The sequence below is a fragment of the Vespa velutina genome, chromosome 4 (genome assembly GCF_912470025.1).
Source record: "Vespa velutina chromosome 4, iVesVel2.1, whole genome shotgun sequence".
Lineage (NCBI taxonomy): Eukaryota > Metazoa > Arthropoda > Insecta > Hymenoptera > Vespidae > Vespa > Vespa velutina.
This window is the reverse complement of record NC_062191.1, coordinates 7,510,260-7,524,694: the sequence shown is the minus strand read 5'-3', so window position 1 is coordinate 7,524,694 and position 14,435 is coordinate 7,510,260. Positions and strand designations below refer to the sequence as shown.

Below are 14,435 nucleotides of genomic sequence, written 5' to 3'. Positions count from 1 at the left end.
AACGTTTATTTTATTCCTCGCTTATTTCTTATTTTGCATTTCTTCTGATCGCATAGTAAATGCAAATATTACGACACTTTCATGAAAACGAGATGCTTTAGTATTGTAGACAAAACATATTTCTATGAACGATAACATGATTATATTTATACAATATGATCACGAATGAAATAGATTTAATTTTTTAATTAATTATCATATATAGTAATTATCATTTTTATTTGCACTGATTTAATGTTACAATTGTTGTTTGCGTTGATCTTATATTTTTTAAGTTATATTTACTCTAAGTCTAAATTAATAATATTAATTCAAGTATATCCTTCAAAAATTATTTTATGGCATAAAATTTATAACACGAGCGACATCGATCGTAGTTTAAGTACAACTTTCTTGAGCAACTTTTTGGCGTGGCTCGATTTTTATATTGAAACCATCAGATCTCTTCAGAATAATATCAACCTGTAGTTGAAAATCTTCCTCAGATACATCGGCTAGAATCTTATAGTTTCTTAGAATTGTTGATATAAGTACTTTCAGCTTTAACAATGCGTACTTGCGTCCTACGCAGGATCTTCAAAATAATTATATAATTATCTAAAATCTGATTAAGACAAAAGCTAAAAGGATACTTTGATAAATTTTAATTAATGCAACTTACCTGGGACCTGCACTGAAAGGAATAAAAGAATAATAATGTCTCCGTTGCATTTTTTCGGGTAAAAAGTTATCCGGATTAAATACGTTCGGATTTGAATAAAATTCGGGCATGCGATGAATTTTATAAGGCGGTATTATGACTCTACATCCCGAAGGTAAAATATTTTTATTGCTGGCTGTAGAAAAGAAAGTTATATGGATAAGAATTATGTTGATAAGTAAAACTATATACGTAATAATTATTAAACATTACCTAGTTGTACGTCTTCGTTAAGAACTCTCGCTATCGCTGGGACAGGTGGAAACAATCGCAAGGTTTCTAAAATAACTCTCTCCAAATATTTCATTTCAATAGTATCTTGAAATGTGCATGGCCTATCTGATCCTTTGAATATCTCATTTAATTCTATCATCACTTGTTCCTGAAAAAGATGTTCCCTTTTTTTTTTTTACATATAAGAGAAAATTAAAAGATGATGGTCGATTGTGATTAAAAGAAAATAGATGAAAAAATTATATCGCAAACTTCTTAGCAATCGATATATGCATATCGAAATGCAAGCGATAGTCCTTTGGTGTATCAATTTGTAGTATACTTTCTTATGCACTGATAACCTTTACATTTTTCGTTGTTATTTAAATGGGTAACGTCGAACGTGGAAAGTCATTATTTATGAAATATTGCTCAACTTGTCATACAATCGAGAAAGATGGAAAACATAAAATAGGTCCTAATCTTTTCGGGGTCGTAGGTAGAACAAGTGGTAGTACGTATATCCCTTAAATTGTCTGATTTATTCTTAATCAAAGAATCATTGCGAGATCTTTTTTAAAGAGATTGTTTGTTTGTATAGCCATGCCTGGATTCTTATATACAGAACATATGAAGAAGAAAGCCTGTACGTGGGATGAAAATACCTTAGATATTTATTTGGAGAATCCAAAGAAATTTCTACCAGGCACAAGAATGGTATTTATTGGCATAAAGAAGAGTGAAGAACGAACAGATCTAATAGCGTTTTTAAAGACGTTAAAATAAAACAAGAACTTTAAAAAAACTTTTGCATATTTATATAAATTTGTATCATGGTTGTTTAGGACTTGATAGTTGCTTACTTGTGTATCTTGATGAGCTCCCAAGATACAGAGAACAAAGCTGGAAGCTGCTGCCGTAGTATCGTGACCCTAGAAAAAGATAAACAACTTTATTTTCTGAGCTCTCTCTCTCTCTCTCTCTCTCTCTCTCTCCCTTCTTGGATCAATTTTACCTCAAACATTATGGTGTTAACTTCGTCTTTAATTTCCTCATCGGTAAGATTAGTACTCGTTTTCGCGAGCTCAAGCATCTGATCCAAGAAAGCCAAGCGTCTTTTCTCTCCTATATCATTTTCGTCGATTTCATCGAGATCATCCTTGGCATAATGCAATTCCGTATATTCTTTTTCCGTTTTATCATTTTTATTTTTATTGATTTTTTTCGTTTCTTTTTTGTCCGTTTGAGATTTCTCGCCGGACACCATTAAATGTGAATCCAGAGCTTCTGTTTTTTTCTGTTTTATCAATCGTGTTGTCAGGCCGTGAATTATGTTCAAAAGATTCTTTTGTTCAATTCCATGCTTCGTCAAATTGAAGTATGTGTCAAATCTTAATAGCAACTTGTACTGCCTTAGATGGATAATATTGCACATTCTGTATAAAAGACAAGGAAGTTATGAGTAAGCATATATATATATATATATGTGTGTGTGTGTGTGTGTGTGTAACAGAGGCATGTTACTTCATTAAATAAATTAGGAACAACGTGATCAAATATATGTGCATAATAATAAAAGGATATGTACTTCATTACAGCCACGGCGTAATCGAAACTGTTCTTGTCTTTTTGGGTTCCTTTAACACCCATAGCGGTTTCCATTAAAATATCGACCGTTATTGCTGACAAATAATCGTGACAATCAAACTCTTTGCCAACTTGATCTCGTAATCTTTTTATCAAACTCCAGCTATTCTCATAAAATAATGGTACAAACGATTTTAATATACTAATATGAAATGCCGGTGCTATAATTTTCCTGTGAGAGTACCATTTTTGGCCATTGCTGATTAATAAACCATCACCTAGCCAGGGCTTGAAGAATCTGAAATGAGTATAGTTCACGTTTTGTTTTATAAAACTTGATTACAATGATATTATAAATATCGATTGTTTACTTTACTTTTTTACTTTAGAAAATACTTTTCACATAATAAAATTAATTTTCTATGTATTAATTGCAATTATAATAATGAGAACAGTCATATTGCTTATGACTGCCCTATATGATTGCATATGAATGACTAATATGAGTTATAGAAATGTAAAATTAATATATATATATATATAATGAAATTGGATTTGCATCCATTCCAACCTGTACTCCGGGGATTTGGTTATGTGAACGTGACTGTTAAGAATGATTTCGACGTCACGCGGGTCAGTAAGAAATACGAATAACTTCGATCCAAAAAAAGCACGAACAGTGGGTCCATAAATATCCATGTTTATCAAAGTTTGTAAGATATCTTTTGGATGAATATTCCTTACTAGCAAAGCATTTCCAAAAAACGGAACAGTTGGAGGTCCTAAAAAAATTATAAAAATATATTATGTAATAATATGAAATATATATATATATATATATATATATATATATATATATATATATGTAGGATGTAACAAAAATACGCGGCGAGACTTTCAGATATGGATTTCTCATATGTAGAGAGAAAAAATAGGTTTTATCAATATGAGCTCGGAAATGCTTAATTTCTAAGTTATAAGACTTGCAAATATGATCTTAATGTACTCCAATTATGTTTACTTTATTTACTAGAATTAAATCTGAGACACTAGTTATATTACGTTCAAATATATAAACATATCTGCTGAAATTTTTTATTGTAACATTTACAAATGCGTTATCGTATTTACCTATGCAAGGAATTTTCTATGATAAAGTTATGAGAAATATTTATGTTGTAATTCTAGTTTTTTATCATTTCCATGTATGCATTATTACAAATAGAATATTACCTGGAAATTTTCTCCCATATCGAACAAGCCGTGATGTTTCCATATAGTAGTAAACCATAGTTAGAATGATGGTTAGAATCACCAAAGGATAAAATCCCGTAGTTGATAAGAAAGATGATATAATAGGAACTCTTTCCATATCGTGGAACTTTCTTTATAAAATTTCTTTTAAATATTTTAACTATAGTTCAAATACTTTATCTAAATATTTTTATTTTGTTTATTTAACAAAGTCAAAATTGTTAAGACAACGGTTTGATTCAATAATCTTCCTTTCTTTTGTCGTTCTGATTACGAGTAGTTAATAATATTGTTAAAAATTACTCACTGGATATACGTGTAATAATGACTTGATTTTTATCGTTTTTATAATCATCAATAAATTATGCATTGACCTTAAAACTCTTCCATCCGTTATAAATTATACAAATTCAAAATAACAGAATATCTTCGTTTATAATATCAAATCTAAAGTAGTGAAATATTAACTTTTGTTTTTATTATTATGCTTATATCGATTTAATAAAAATTTTAATCGTATACATAAACGATTACATTTTATATCAATAATGTATTAGTATTGCGTAAAACGTCTATATGATATGCGGACGAAAATAAGTTCTATTTTCGACGTTCTTTCTATAGGCGTTTCTGACGATAATACTATAATTATGTATTTTCCATTATAATTTCAAATATTCGGAAATAAATAAAATATATATTTAATACTCATAATTAGCAAAACATAACGTGGAAAAGATAATATGGAAAGTTTTGGATAATTTTACTGAAGTTATGTAAATGAAGTGTAAAGGATAACTGATAAAATTAGAATCATAAAAATTGCTATTAATATAGATCTAATAATAGAATTAATCATGAATTTATAAAACAGAGAACATTTGTTATTCGAAAAGATAAGAAAACGGTTAACGTTTCATTTCTGGGTCATCGAAGCATGAAGAAATACTCGCGGAAATGATGAAGCAAGGTACCCCCTGCATAGAATGTACTCATAAAATAACCTTCGAAAGCCAATGAAAAAACAACAAAGAGAGAAAGGGAAGAAGAAAGATACAATAGACGAGACAAAGACAGAAAGAGAGAAAACGTCGAAGAGAAACCGTTCCCTTCGTGGTTGGCAAAAAGCAATTTCATGAAATTACGGAATTATCGATGGTCACCCTTTATTACTACCGGTGACTAGTACTACATACGTTTCCGGTTTAACATGATTATTCATCAAAGACAGGTAAAAATTTAGGGGGAACGATTGGTAATTATTGTGTAAGTTAGTGTCGAGTCTTTGTTCATGACCCGTGGATTTAACTTGAACGTAGGTCTCATATAGTAAATTTTTTATAAAGCGAAATAAGAAATATTTTTACGTTTAGAGGTATAATTAAAATGATCTCTTCTTGATCAAGCAACGAAGCTTTTACAAATTTTAACAAATATCCAAAATTGAATATCAAGCGCAAATTACAAACAAAATATTGATTATTGAATGCGTATTATAAACTTATGTCATGAATACCGATTTTATGAATTTTATTGATTTCTGATCGAACCGATTGACTATTTGATTGATTGAATTGGAATAATGAATCTTGCGTCACAGAATTAGATCATCGCAAGTGGAGATTCCTGAGATTAAGGGATCTTTCTTGTCGTTGGCTTGAGATGAATGATCTCTATAATAATGATTGGTTCTTCCTGTCGTCTAAACAGTTCGAAGAATTCTATTGGTTCAATATTAAACAGAGATTATAATTAAAGAAATAAAAAAAAACTGACAAGAAGTATATTCTAATTAACGAGAGAGAAGTTTATAAATTAAAATGTCAAATTAAAGCGATATTATTTGATTCGAACAGTTGCGGAATACTAATAGCTCATACATTTAATCGAGTTACATATTTTTAATTTTTAATGAGAAAAATATAAGTCGTAGAAAGAAATAAAAGAGTATAAGACAATAACATAATAGAGTAGAACATCATAATAACATTACTTGTAATATTGTTATAATATATTCATATGTAAAAAAGTTACTAGGAATTATGAAGAGACATCTAAGGTAATATTGTATAAATATTAAGATGTATTTTAAATATTTTGTAAAAGTTATCAAGTACAAAGAATGTTTTCACATGTATATGAAACAATTTATCTTAAAACTTAATCAAGGCACTTGTATTTACATATCATCTGGTACTTTCTAACGTCAAGACAGTAATAATGTCAACGATAATTCTCGTATAAGTTCATTATAATTTGTACAAAACTTTTGATTTTATCATCCTTTGTATTTTAGAATGTTTGTTAAACTTTTTCTTCGTATACGTTGTAAAATATATAATATATATATATATATATATATATATATATATATATATATATATATATATATATATAAAACATTGTACATTATAATCAATGGACAACGTAATATAATTATTTGTATAAATAGAATGACACAGTTTTAAATATTCCATATAAAATAGCAAGTACAAAAAATAGTATTATAGTCTAACAAGACTATTCCTTAATTTAATTAAGGCACTTTTATGTACAAATTTTTTTGATTGTGTATCGCATTTTATAAAATGCTCACATTGATGATTTTTTTCGTCATCGATATTCTTAGATACACAGGTATATACAGGTTAATTCATGATTGAAGTTAACTGAATAGGAAGTCATTATACTTGATTAAAAATAAATGAACAATTTTAAATAAAATTTATTTATATTGTTATTCAGAACAGCAAGATTATGCGTTTGATTGAATCGACAATATTTTAAATATAATAATCATATGAAAGGATTTTATTAAAAATTTTTCATTTATTTTGTTATGTAGAATTAGCCTCTTCTCAGTTTTATTAGCATTAACGAAACAACCTGTATATCGTCTTTCTCACAATATAACAGCATAATAGATTAATAAAAGCAGAGTCTCTTTGATGAGAGTCTTATGTGGCAAACGAGAAACATTTAATGTACATATATTTGTTAAAAAGACGAATATTTTAATGACTTCATTAGAAAAACTTGGCAACACAATCGAAATTAATCGATAATATATTTTAATTATTTAAATATCATTGGTCCATTGGATCATTATGATCGTTTTAGAATGTTACTCATACTTTTAAGGCACCCTTTATCATCGTTATAAATATTTAAATGCTTACATAGTTTATGTTTTTATAAAATATCTCCAATAACAAGCGTTTACGTGTGTATACGTATGAAAAATGTGTGTAGGAAAAAATCTGTCTCTCAATATTATATTAAGAATAATTTTGTTCAAATTTGATCGTTTTGAACTATGATTATAATTAATTTTTTCACTATATTCTCTGTTTAGGTAAAGATATAATTCTATTCGTAATGCATTACCACAAGGATCATTTTTTTCTTTTAAGAAAATAAGAAAATTCGAGTAAGAAAGACTGTTTAGGCAGTGGTCGAGAATGAAAGTACTTTAGGCGATAAGTACTAATATTATTCCGACGGAGATTTAATCGTACAGCGATTTCTCCTTTTTTCGGGTTCGTGAGATCAGTTGATTTAGATTGCTGCACGCTCAGTATTCTTCTTACTAATTGTCACTAAAGTAATCTGTAACATAATAAAATAACGATAAGGTTAATATAACAATATAATTTTATGTATAAGCGTCATATATAATCTTTAATACTGCTATATATGATAACATGAGCAGAAAAAAGAACATGATTTATTTAAAATATGAACAATATACAAAATATATTACCAATATAATACTAATATGCACAAATCAATAAAATTAGACGTTCTTTGCTTTTACATGTTAAATAACTTTATCTTATTGCTGAATTTTCGAATCGATTTGTTCGTATCATCTCGATCGAAGCAATACGAACAATATTATATTTGATTTTATAATTCTAAATTAAAATAAGCTTTCAGATTAGAGCAATTTTCATATAGTAAGATCTGTATAATATACGTAATTGAACTAATCGATTGTTTACTGTTACTGGCGCATGAAATTTCTTTGACTTTCGAAACTAAATTAATTTATAATACATTTCAAATATTTATGAAATACATTATACATTTTCATTGAAGTAATACATTCTCTTTTTTGACAATAAATTTTTCGACTCTTCTTCGATGCAAAAGACCATTGCGATTTGACATTAGTTAGTTTAGAATTAGGTTTCATGAGTAAAACTTTTTTCCTCTTTTTCCCCCGACTTTAAAACGTCAACCAGGGAAACGTGAATCCCAGGAAGAAGAGGATTTCTGTTTCTCCCCTCTTTCCACCCTCTTCCCTTCCTCGTAAACATCTATCTTTCCCACGAATTCTGTCCTTACGAATGTCCAATAGATACCCCAAACCGCTTCTAAATTTAATTCTTTGCAATCCAGGTAAATAAGAATCCATTCGATCAAGAAGGACGGAGTACAATAAGCGGATAGGACAATGCCTGTCCCCAACGTACAGAGGGGTTCTTCCTTCATTCCCTTGCCCCTTAAAAGATGTATCAAAGTACTCGCAACGCATAAGTAGTGATGTCCTTAAAATTATTTCTCCCTATTTTCGCCTAACGGTTTCTCTTTTGCTTTTTTATTTGAAAAAAGAAAATCATATGATATCGATTTCGGATGTTTGCATAAAATAGAAAACTAGTTGTTAAGGTTATTGCAATCGATGTTGCATTAATTTTATTATTTTTTTTTTTTTTTTTTTTGAGTAAACCTATATCTATACTAGTACTGACGTAAAAATTAGATCTATACTGACGTACTATTATAGATCTAATTTTTTTATTTTACCTTACTTATCTCATCCTTATAGGATTCACACGTGTTTCGTTTCGTTGCTTAAGATGCAACTAAGTAGACGATAAGACAAAAAAGATAATTTCAAGTAGTAGCTTAGTTTGGAAAAAAAAGAAGCCGACAGACTGATTTATTTTATCGGGGAGAGTAAGGGTCTTTAAGATCTGGATCCCATTAATCAATATTAGTTATAACTTTCTAATATGGATAATTTGAGTATTCGGTCGATCATAACCATAAACTAAAATAATGTTTTTAGTTTCTAATCTTTAAAAATCGCAAAAGAAGTTAATAGATAGTAACTAAAATCGATATATTTTTTTAAAAATAGAAAATCGTCTCCACGTAGTTGACTACCGAAATCTAACACAGTAAAATTACTATGCTGGTAATGTTTATTGATAAGATAGTCGACATGCGGGTTTCGCCGGTATAATTATTCATTAAATTCTTTTGTTCTCTGCATCCTTATGCAAAACCATAGGTTAAGATACAATAAACATCACAAAGTTTCTGATTAAATTTGCATAGTCTGCAAATTCGTTCAATATTCGCATGTTTTTTTACTCTGTAACACGGTTAAATTATTCGACCTATTAAATTATTATTTATATCGATTATGCCACTTCAAATATATTCGTTAGATTTAATTCGATTTTATTTGTCTAATATAAAATATAGAATTTTAATAACTATCATACACATATCTTTCTTTAATGTTTACGTTAAAAATAATTAATCGTATAATTCTTAAAAATAAATTCAATGAATAAAATATAATAAATACTTTATAGATTACTTAATTTTAAGATTAAAGAAGTAAGTGTTTATATTTCGTCCATGATAGAAATATCGTAGGACATGGTAAATTGATATGATATTGATATAAGGGAATTATAAAAGACGTGTATACATATAAATGTCTTTAAAATGAAGAAAGATACCGAAAGAAAGACTATCACCCGCACGCGGCGTGAACCAAGGGCGATATAATATATAACTACATGACTGGGAGCCAAGAAAGGAATTTATTAAATTAATTTGCCGCGACGACGCATCTCGTAAACTTCGTAGATGACCTCACTTTATAATTGTCGAGAATTACTTGCTACTTGTGCGTTCGCTCTCCCTTGCGTGAGACTTCTTATTTTGTAGTTTCCAACTCGACTTGAAACTACGATACCGCGCGGCGCTTCTTCATTCCCCGAATTACTCCGACTAATAATTACGTTCATTAGTTGCTTGACGGTAGATCAAATAATTCCTTTCTACCAGTTTTATAGTCACTACTGGACTGCTGACATTTATTTGATATTTTTATTTCGCGATTTTATAAATATTTTTCATGATTGTTGTTTCATGATGTTCTTGAAAGTTGATTTATACTAATACAGTAGGACAGATGGATCTTTCATATATAATAGATTCTTTGTATGATAAATTTATCGAACGAACATATAAATTTATTTTTCAATAGTATATTGTGTGAAATATTCCATTGATCTACATATTTTAAATTACCATTAGAATATAATTGGTCAATAGAATTGTCCAATTGTATTGTAATTGTCGATTTTCATTTTGTTTTTGTTACTTGTTAATACTGTTGATTCGTTAAGATAACTTTAAAATAATGTTCTAAAGTACTTATAACGTAGAGAAGGTACTCAAATACGACCTTAGTCACATTGGTATTCATTTGTAAGGGCTACAAGTGTCCCATGAGTTGTCTCCTCTTTCTATCTTTTACTCTTAAGACAGAAGAGCGAAGAGGATGATGCGCGCACGTGACGAACGCGATAGAGGAAGCCACCAAGTGGAAACTCGTGTTCGGCGTTTCCCTTCTGAACACGTGCTTCGTCGGCTTCGAGCCCGAAAATAAACTTTATGCACCGAACCACTTTGCAAAGTGCCTGCCGACGTGACACTCGAATGTCACGGTCTCTCTCTCTCTCTCTCTCTCTCTCTCTCTCTTTCTCTCTTTCTCTATCTATTTATCTCTCTTCTTCCCTTATCTTTGTTCTGCGGGCATCCACCTCCTTGTCCCTTGATAACCAGGATCAATTATTACATTGTACAGTGTTACGCGGGCTTTTTGAATGTGGAGAAGGTAACAGACTCGTTAAAATTTTTTAAGAGCAACCGGTTTATCACGGTCTTAATGGAGTTCGTCTGGCAAAAGATTATTTTATAAAAAGATAATTAAAAGTAAGCTACGATAAATTAGGTGAAGCTTGGAATTTGAAAAAAAAAATGAACTTGATAGATTAATTGTTACTGATTTTACGTTATTAAATTTATAATGTCATACAAATGAAAGGATATATGATTGCTGATATAAATGTCAATAGATCTAATTTTTATTTTTGTCATATAACCGTTTAAACTTTGTACTTAATTTATCAGATTTATTGCAAACTGAGAACGCAAACGTAGCGGTCATTTTCAAAAATAGAACCCAGTTTAGAACACGTACATGGTTAAAGAGAAATAACGACGAAGAAATGTCGATACTTCCGTTGTTATCGTACGTACGGCGTCGTCGCGACGTGAGAATCGAAGGAGAAAAAGTCCAGTGGCCGACAGCCCCCATGCCGCAAATAGAAGTCAACGTTTCTGAGGAAACGCGCGTAACCCACGTGCCATGCAGCCAGCAGATATATAATGCGCGGTGTATGCACGCGTATCGGCACTTGGCTCGACCAAACGACGACAAGAGCTGCATAGGGTAGCATGCCATATGGGTAGCATTACGATCAAGAGAAGTCAGCGGACGGTTGCCATATGCTTCACAGAGATCTTTCTTCAACTATATCGAAACTAGACGATGTACCAAATACTTTTGATAGATTTCATTATATTGTTCAAATGAATACGTTCAATGAAATCAGTTCGTTCAATTTATTTTTAAATGATTTAAAAGTATTTCTCTCATTATTTTCTATCTAGAAGTGGAATGATGTCGTATTAAATGACGACATGAAAATCTGTTGATTAGTATGAATCAAAGTATTAGAAGTTACTATCATTAACAGTAAAATTTCAGAGAAGTATACAAAATTTTAAGAGATATTTTATAGTGCGAAGCACTTAAAGTTTTCATAAAATTCCAACCAACCTTACGAGTTACACATGTGCCAACCTCTGAGTGTGTTGTTGAGTATGATGCACCAGTCGACCCTGTTCCTGTTCCCACCAACTGACAACGTCCATAAATTCGCCGGTCTCAGCGATCTCCTGTTTATAATAAAGGGCCCCCGAGAAAGCTTCCGGACTAGCCGCGTAAACGGTCGTAGCACCTTCCTCGCTATCGCCAGCACCGCTGTAAGGGGAGAGAATTCTAGGTTCCAAATTTTCCTCGTTTTGTCCATAATACTCAGAGGGTGGTGAGGCCACGGAATTAGGGGAAAGTCGCGAGAAATTTTGAGGACCGTTCGACGAGAGACCTCGAGGTTCCAGGTTCTCTTCGTCGCCCACGGAAGACGCATAATAGTCATGAGGCGACGGCATGGCCGTTTGGTTAGGTGATAGTCTGAAAATATTCAAATTGCAGTTTCAGTATCGTTTCCATATAGATACGAATTTTATCTTCATTCTTCTAAAATGTTCGTTTTTTTTTTCAATTAAAAATTTTCATAAATGTTTAATAAAATTTATCAATATTGTATATTTTCATTATAGAACTTTTCTATTATACTTTGCTATTTGTACTTATTAAAAAATATTATCTCAAACGATTTCTTTGACAATGAATAATCATAAAAATAATAATAATCTAATTAAAACAATAATTAGACTTACCTAGAAAGTGTCATTTTGGTTTTACTATTCTCCTCGTCTTCGTCCAATTGTTCACCATCTTCACCGTCTTCAACCGTAACAACGTCGTCCTCAAGTGCGAGTTTCTCACCAGAACCATTGTGACTAGAGGAAACGACGCTGCTCGTAGGCGAGGGAACACATTGAGATCCCAAAGCAGAATTTGAATCGTACTCGACACCATCAGCTTCTGCGAGTAATCTCTGAAGGCCTCGAATGTATTCAACTGCCATTCGAAGAGTTTCGACCTTGGACAATTTCTTACCCCTGTCGCCGTATCCCGCCGCGATATGATTCGGTATGTGTTGTCTCAGGGTAGCGAAACCATTGTTTACTTGCTTCACGCGATTCCTTTCTCTGGCATTTCTCCTAGCTACGGCAACTGTAGGTGGTTGACCACTTTTTCCATGCTTTTTCAACCTCGATGAATCATAAGAGGGTAAAACGTTAAGCGTGGCCATACCACTACCACTATTATTATTATTGTTATTAGTCTTCGGAACTATTAGATGAGGCTGATTTCCGAGTATATTGCTCTCGTTATCCTGTAGGGTTCGAAGTAGCATCAGCTGTTCCTGATCGTTTCCATTTATTTGAACCCTATTGCAGAAGACCGTTACACCCATAGTCGTCATTTCGAGGTGAATTTTTTGTTAGTCTCTTCAACGAGTTCTAATCTTTACTCCACACTTTCGTTCGTCGTACCTTCCCTCCTTTCAATGTTGGCCGTCAGCTCGCAGGAACGAACGTTAGTTTCGATCGACGAGCCGTGACGCCTCGTGGGAAAGCTTTTCGATCAGGTAGAAGGAACGTTTCTCGGTGCGACATGCGGAGGGTGAAGTCGTCGTATCGCGTGGTTGGCCGAGTCGACCAGCCGCTCATCGACTCTAATGTCTTTCAAGGACGGAGCTAATTGACGGACTTATAAATAAAACGCGCACTCCCGTCGGAAACAAAGGCGATGATCGTCAAGACAGACGATCAGACGAAGCTTCGATTCGATGCTCGAGGATTTGGGTCACGTTGAATGAAGAAACAAACGAACCATTTGATATTTCACATTCTTTTCTTTGATATCCTACTAGTTGGAGCAGGATTATTACACGAAAAACACGATTTTTCTTGCTTGATCTCACAGATAGGATTTCCGAGGCATCAATAAGGAAGATGAAGGATAAGACAAGACGTGACGTTGACCGGCCGATTCAAGATCCAATTATCTCGCTGCCGGTCGCCACAACTTAAGTAAAGCATGAGGTCACCGACTATTTTTCTTCACGATGGTCGTCGACATCATGAAAAGCATTTCCAAGAAAGCACCCTATCTATCTTTTTTCTTTGACACCTATGTTTTCTTTAACTTATAAAAAGAAAATTTCTTTCTATATTATTTTACCACTACCTTTCACCGAACTTAATTTCTCGTTACTTCTCGAACGAACACCACCGACCGATCGTACCAAACTATCTCACGAATTTGGAACTATATCCAGAGACAGGGATCAATGGTATTGACGAAACTAACGAGATAATCCGAAATGATCGCTACCTCTCGCGTCTTTGCTTTGGATCTGATCTAAGCGTTACGCATCGCATGGCGTCTGCATTGAGAATGAGCGCGGACATCCGATAGATGGGTTAGGTTTCAGCATTTTGCCGCACCGTTGAACGAGAGAGAGAGAGAGAGAGAGAAAGAGAGAGAAAGAAAGAGAGAGAGAAAGAGAAAGAGAGCAAGAGAGCGAAAGAGATGGGGCAAATACGTCGACATCGTAGACACGGTGAAACGAAAGGAGGGGAGTTGCGAGTGTTGGGGAAGAAGGAACGAGAGGGAGAGAGAGAAAGATAGAAAGAGAGAAAGAAAGAGAGAAAGAGAGAGAGAGAGAGAGAGAGAGATTGTGCGGGTCTGATATGTGTGTGAGAGAGATAAAACGAGAGAGAATAAGGCGTCATGGGAGAAGAGAAAAAGGTGGTGGGGATTTTGAGCACGCGCCGCAGCCCCCTTCGTTTCTTCTCCCCCGGAACTGAAAAAGGGGGACCGTGCACG

At 32.4% G+C, this 14,435-nt stretch overlaps 3 protein-coding genes across 3 annotated transcripts; 1 reads left to right on the top strand and 2 right to left on the bottom strand.

The window, feature by feature from the left end:
• Positions 1-192: 192 nt before the first annotated feature.
• Positions 193-4,080, bottom strand: LOC124948511 (cytochrome P450 4g15-like). The gene is made up of 8 exons (XM_047492218.1): positions 3,734-4,080; positions 3,072-3,282; positions 2,502-2,798; positions 1,929-2,349; positions 1,777-1,845; positions 914-1,082; positions 662-836; positions 193-574 (listed from the first exon to the last, which is right to left on the bottom strand). Exons 1-8 carry the CDS (start codon positions 3,870-3,872, stop codon positions 379-381), a joined length of 1,677 nt encoding a protein of 558 aa, XP_047348174.1. The 5' UTR covers positions 3,873-4,080; the 3' UTR covers positions 193-378.
• On the top strand, positions 989-3,277 carry LOC124948512 (cytochrome c-like). The gene is made up of 2 exons (XM_047492219.1): positions 989-1,427; positions 1,515-3,277. The coding sequence occupies exons 1-2, from the start codon at positions 1,301-1,303 to the stop codon at positions 1,697-1,699; spliced, it is 312 nt and encodes a 103-aa protein (XP_047348175.1). The 5' UTR covers positions 989-1,300; the 3' UTR covers positions 1,700-3,277.
• A 2,100-nt stretch (positions 4,081-6,180) lies between the features above and the next one.
• On the bottom strand, positions 6,181-14,000 carry LOC124948667 (helix-loop-helix protein delilah-like). Its single transcript, XM_047492584.1, has 3 exons — positions 12,374-14,000; positions 11,691-12,104; positions 6,181-7,363 (listed from the first exon to the last, which is right to left on the bottom strand). The coding sequence occupies exons 1-2, from the start codon at positions 13,024-13,026 to the stop codon at positions 11,699-11,701; spliced, it is 1,059 nt and encodes a 352-aa protein (XP_047348540.1). The 5' UTR covers positions 13,027-14,000; the 3' UTR covers positions 6,181-7,363; positions 11,691-11,698.
• Positions 14,001-14,435: the final 435 nt, after the last annotated feature.

What these genes read in the sequence shown, in the direction of transcription:
- LOC124948512 (XM_047492219.1), top strand. Translation starts at nt 1,301, where the DNA reads ATGGGTAACGTCGAACGTGGAAAGTCATTATTTATGAAATATTGCTCA. An exon ending in CGTAGGTAGAACAAGTGGTA is followed by an intron (nt 1,428 to 1,514) that starts GTACGTATATCC and finishes TTGTTTGTATAG; the next exon opens with CCATGCCTGGATTCTTATAT.
- LOC124948511 (XM_047492218.1), bottom strand. Translation starts at nt 3,872, where the DNA reads ATGGAAAGAGTTCCTATTATATCATCTTTCTTATCAACTACGGGATTT. An exon ending in TACGCCGTGGCTGTAATGAA is followed by an intron (nt 2,350 to 2,501) that starts GTACATATCCTT and finishes TCTTTTATACAG; the next exon opens with AATGTGCAATATTATCCATC. An exon ending in TTAACACCATAATGTTTGAG is followed by an intron (nt 1,846 to 1,928) that starts GTAAAATTGATC and finishes ATCTTTTTCTAG; the next exon opens with GGTCACGATACTACGGCAGC.
- LOC124948667 (XM_047492584.1), bottom strand. Translation starts at nt 13,026, where the DNA reads ATGACGACTATGGGTGTAACGGTCTTCTGCAATAGGGTTCAAATAAAT. An exon ending in ACCAAAATGACACTTTCTAG is followed by an intron (nt 12,105 to 12,373) that starts GTAAGTCTAATT and finishes GAATATTTTCAG; the next exon opens with ACTATCACCTAACCAAACGG.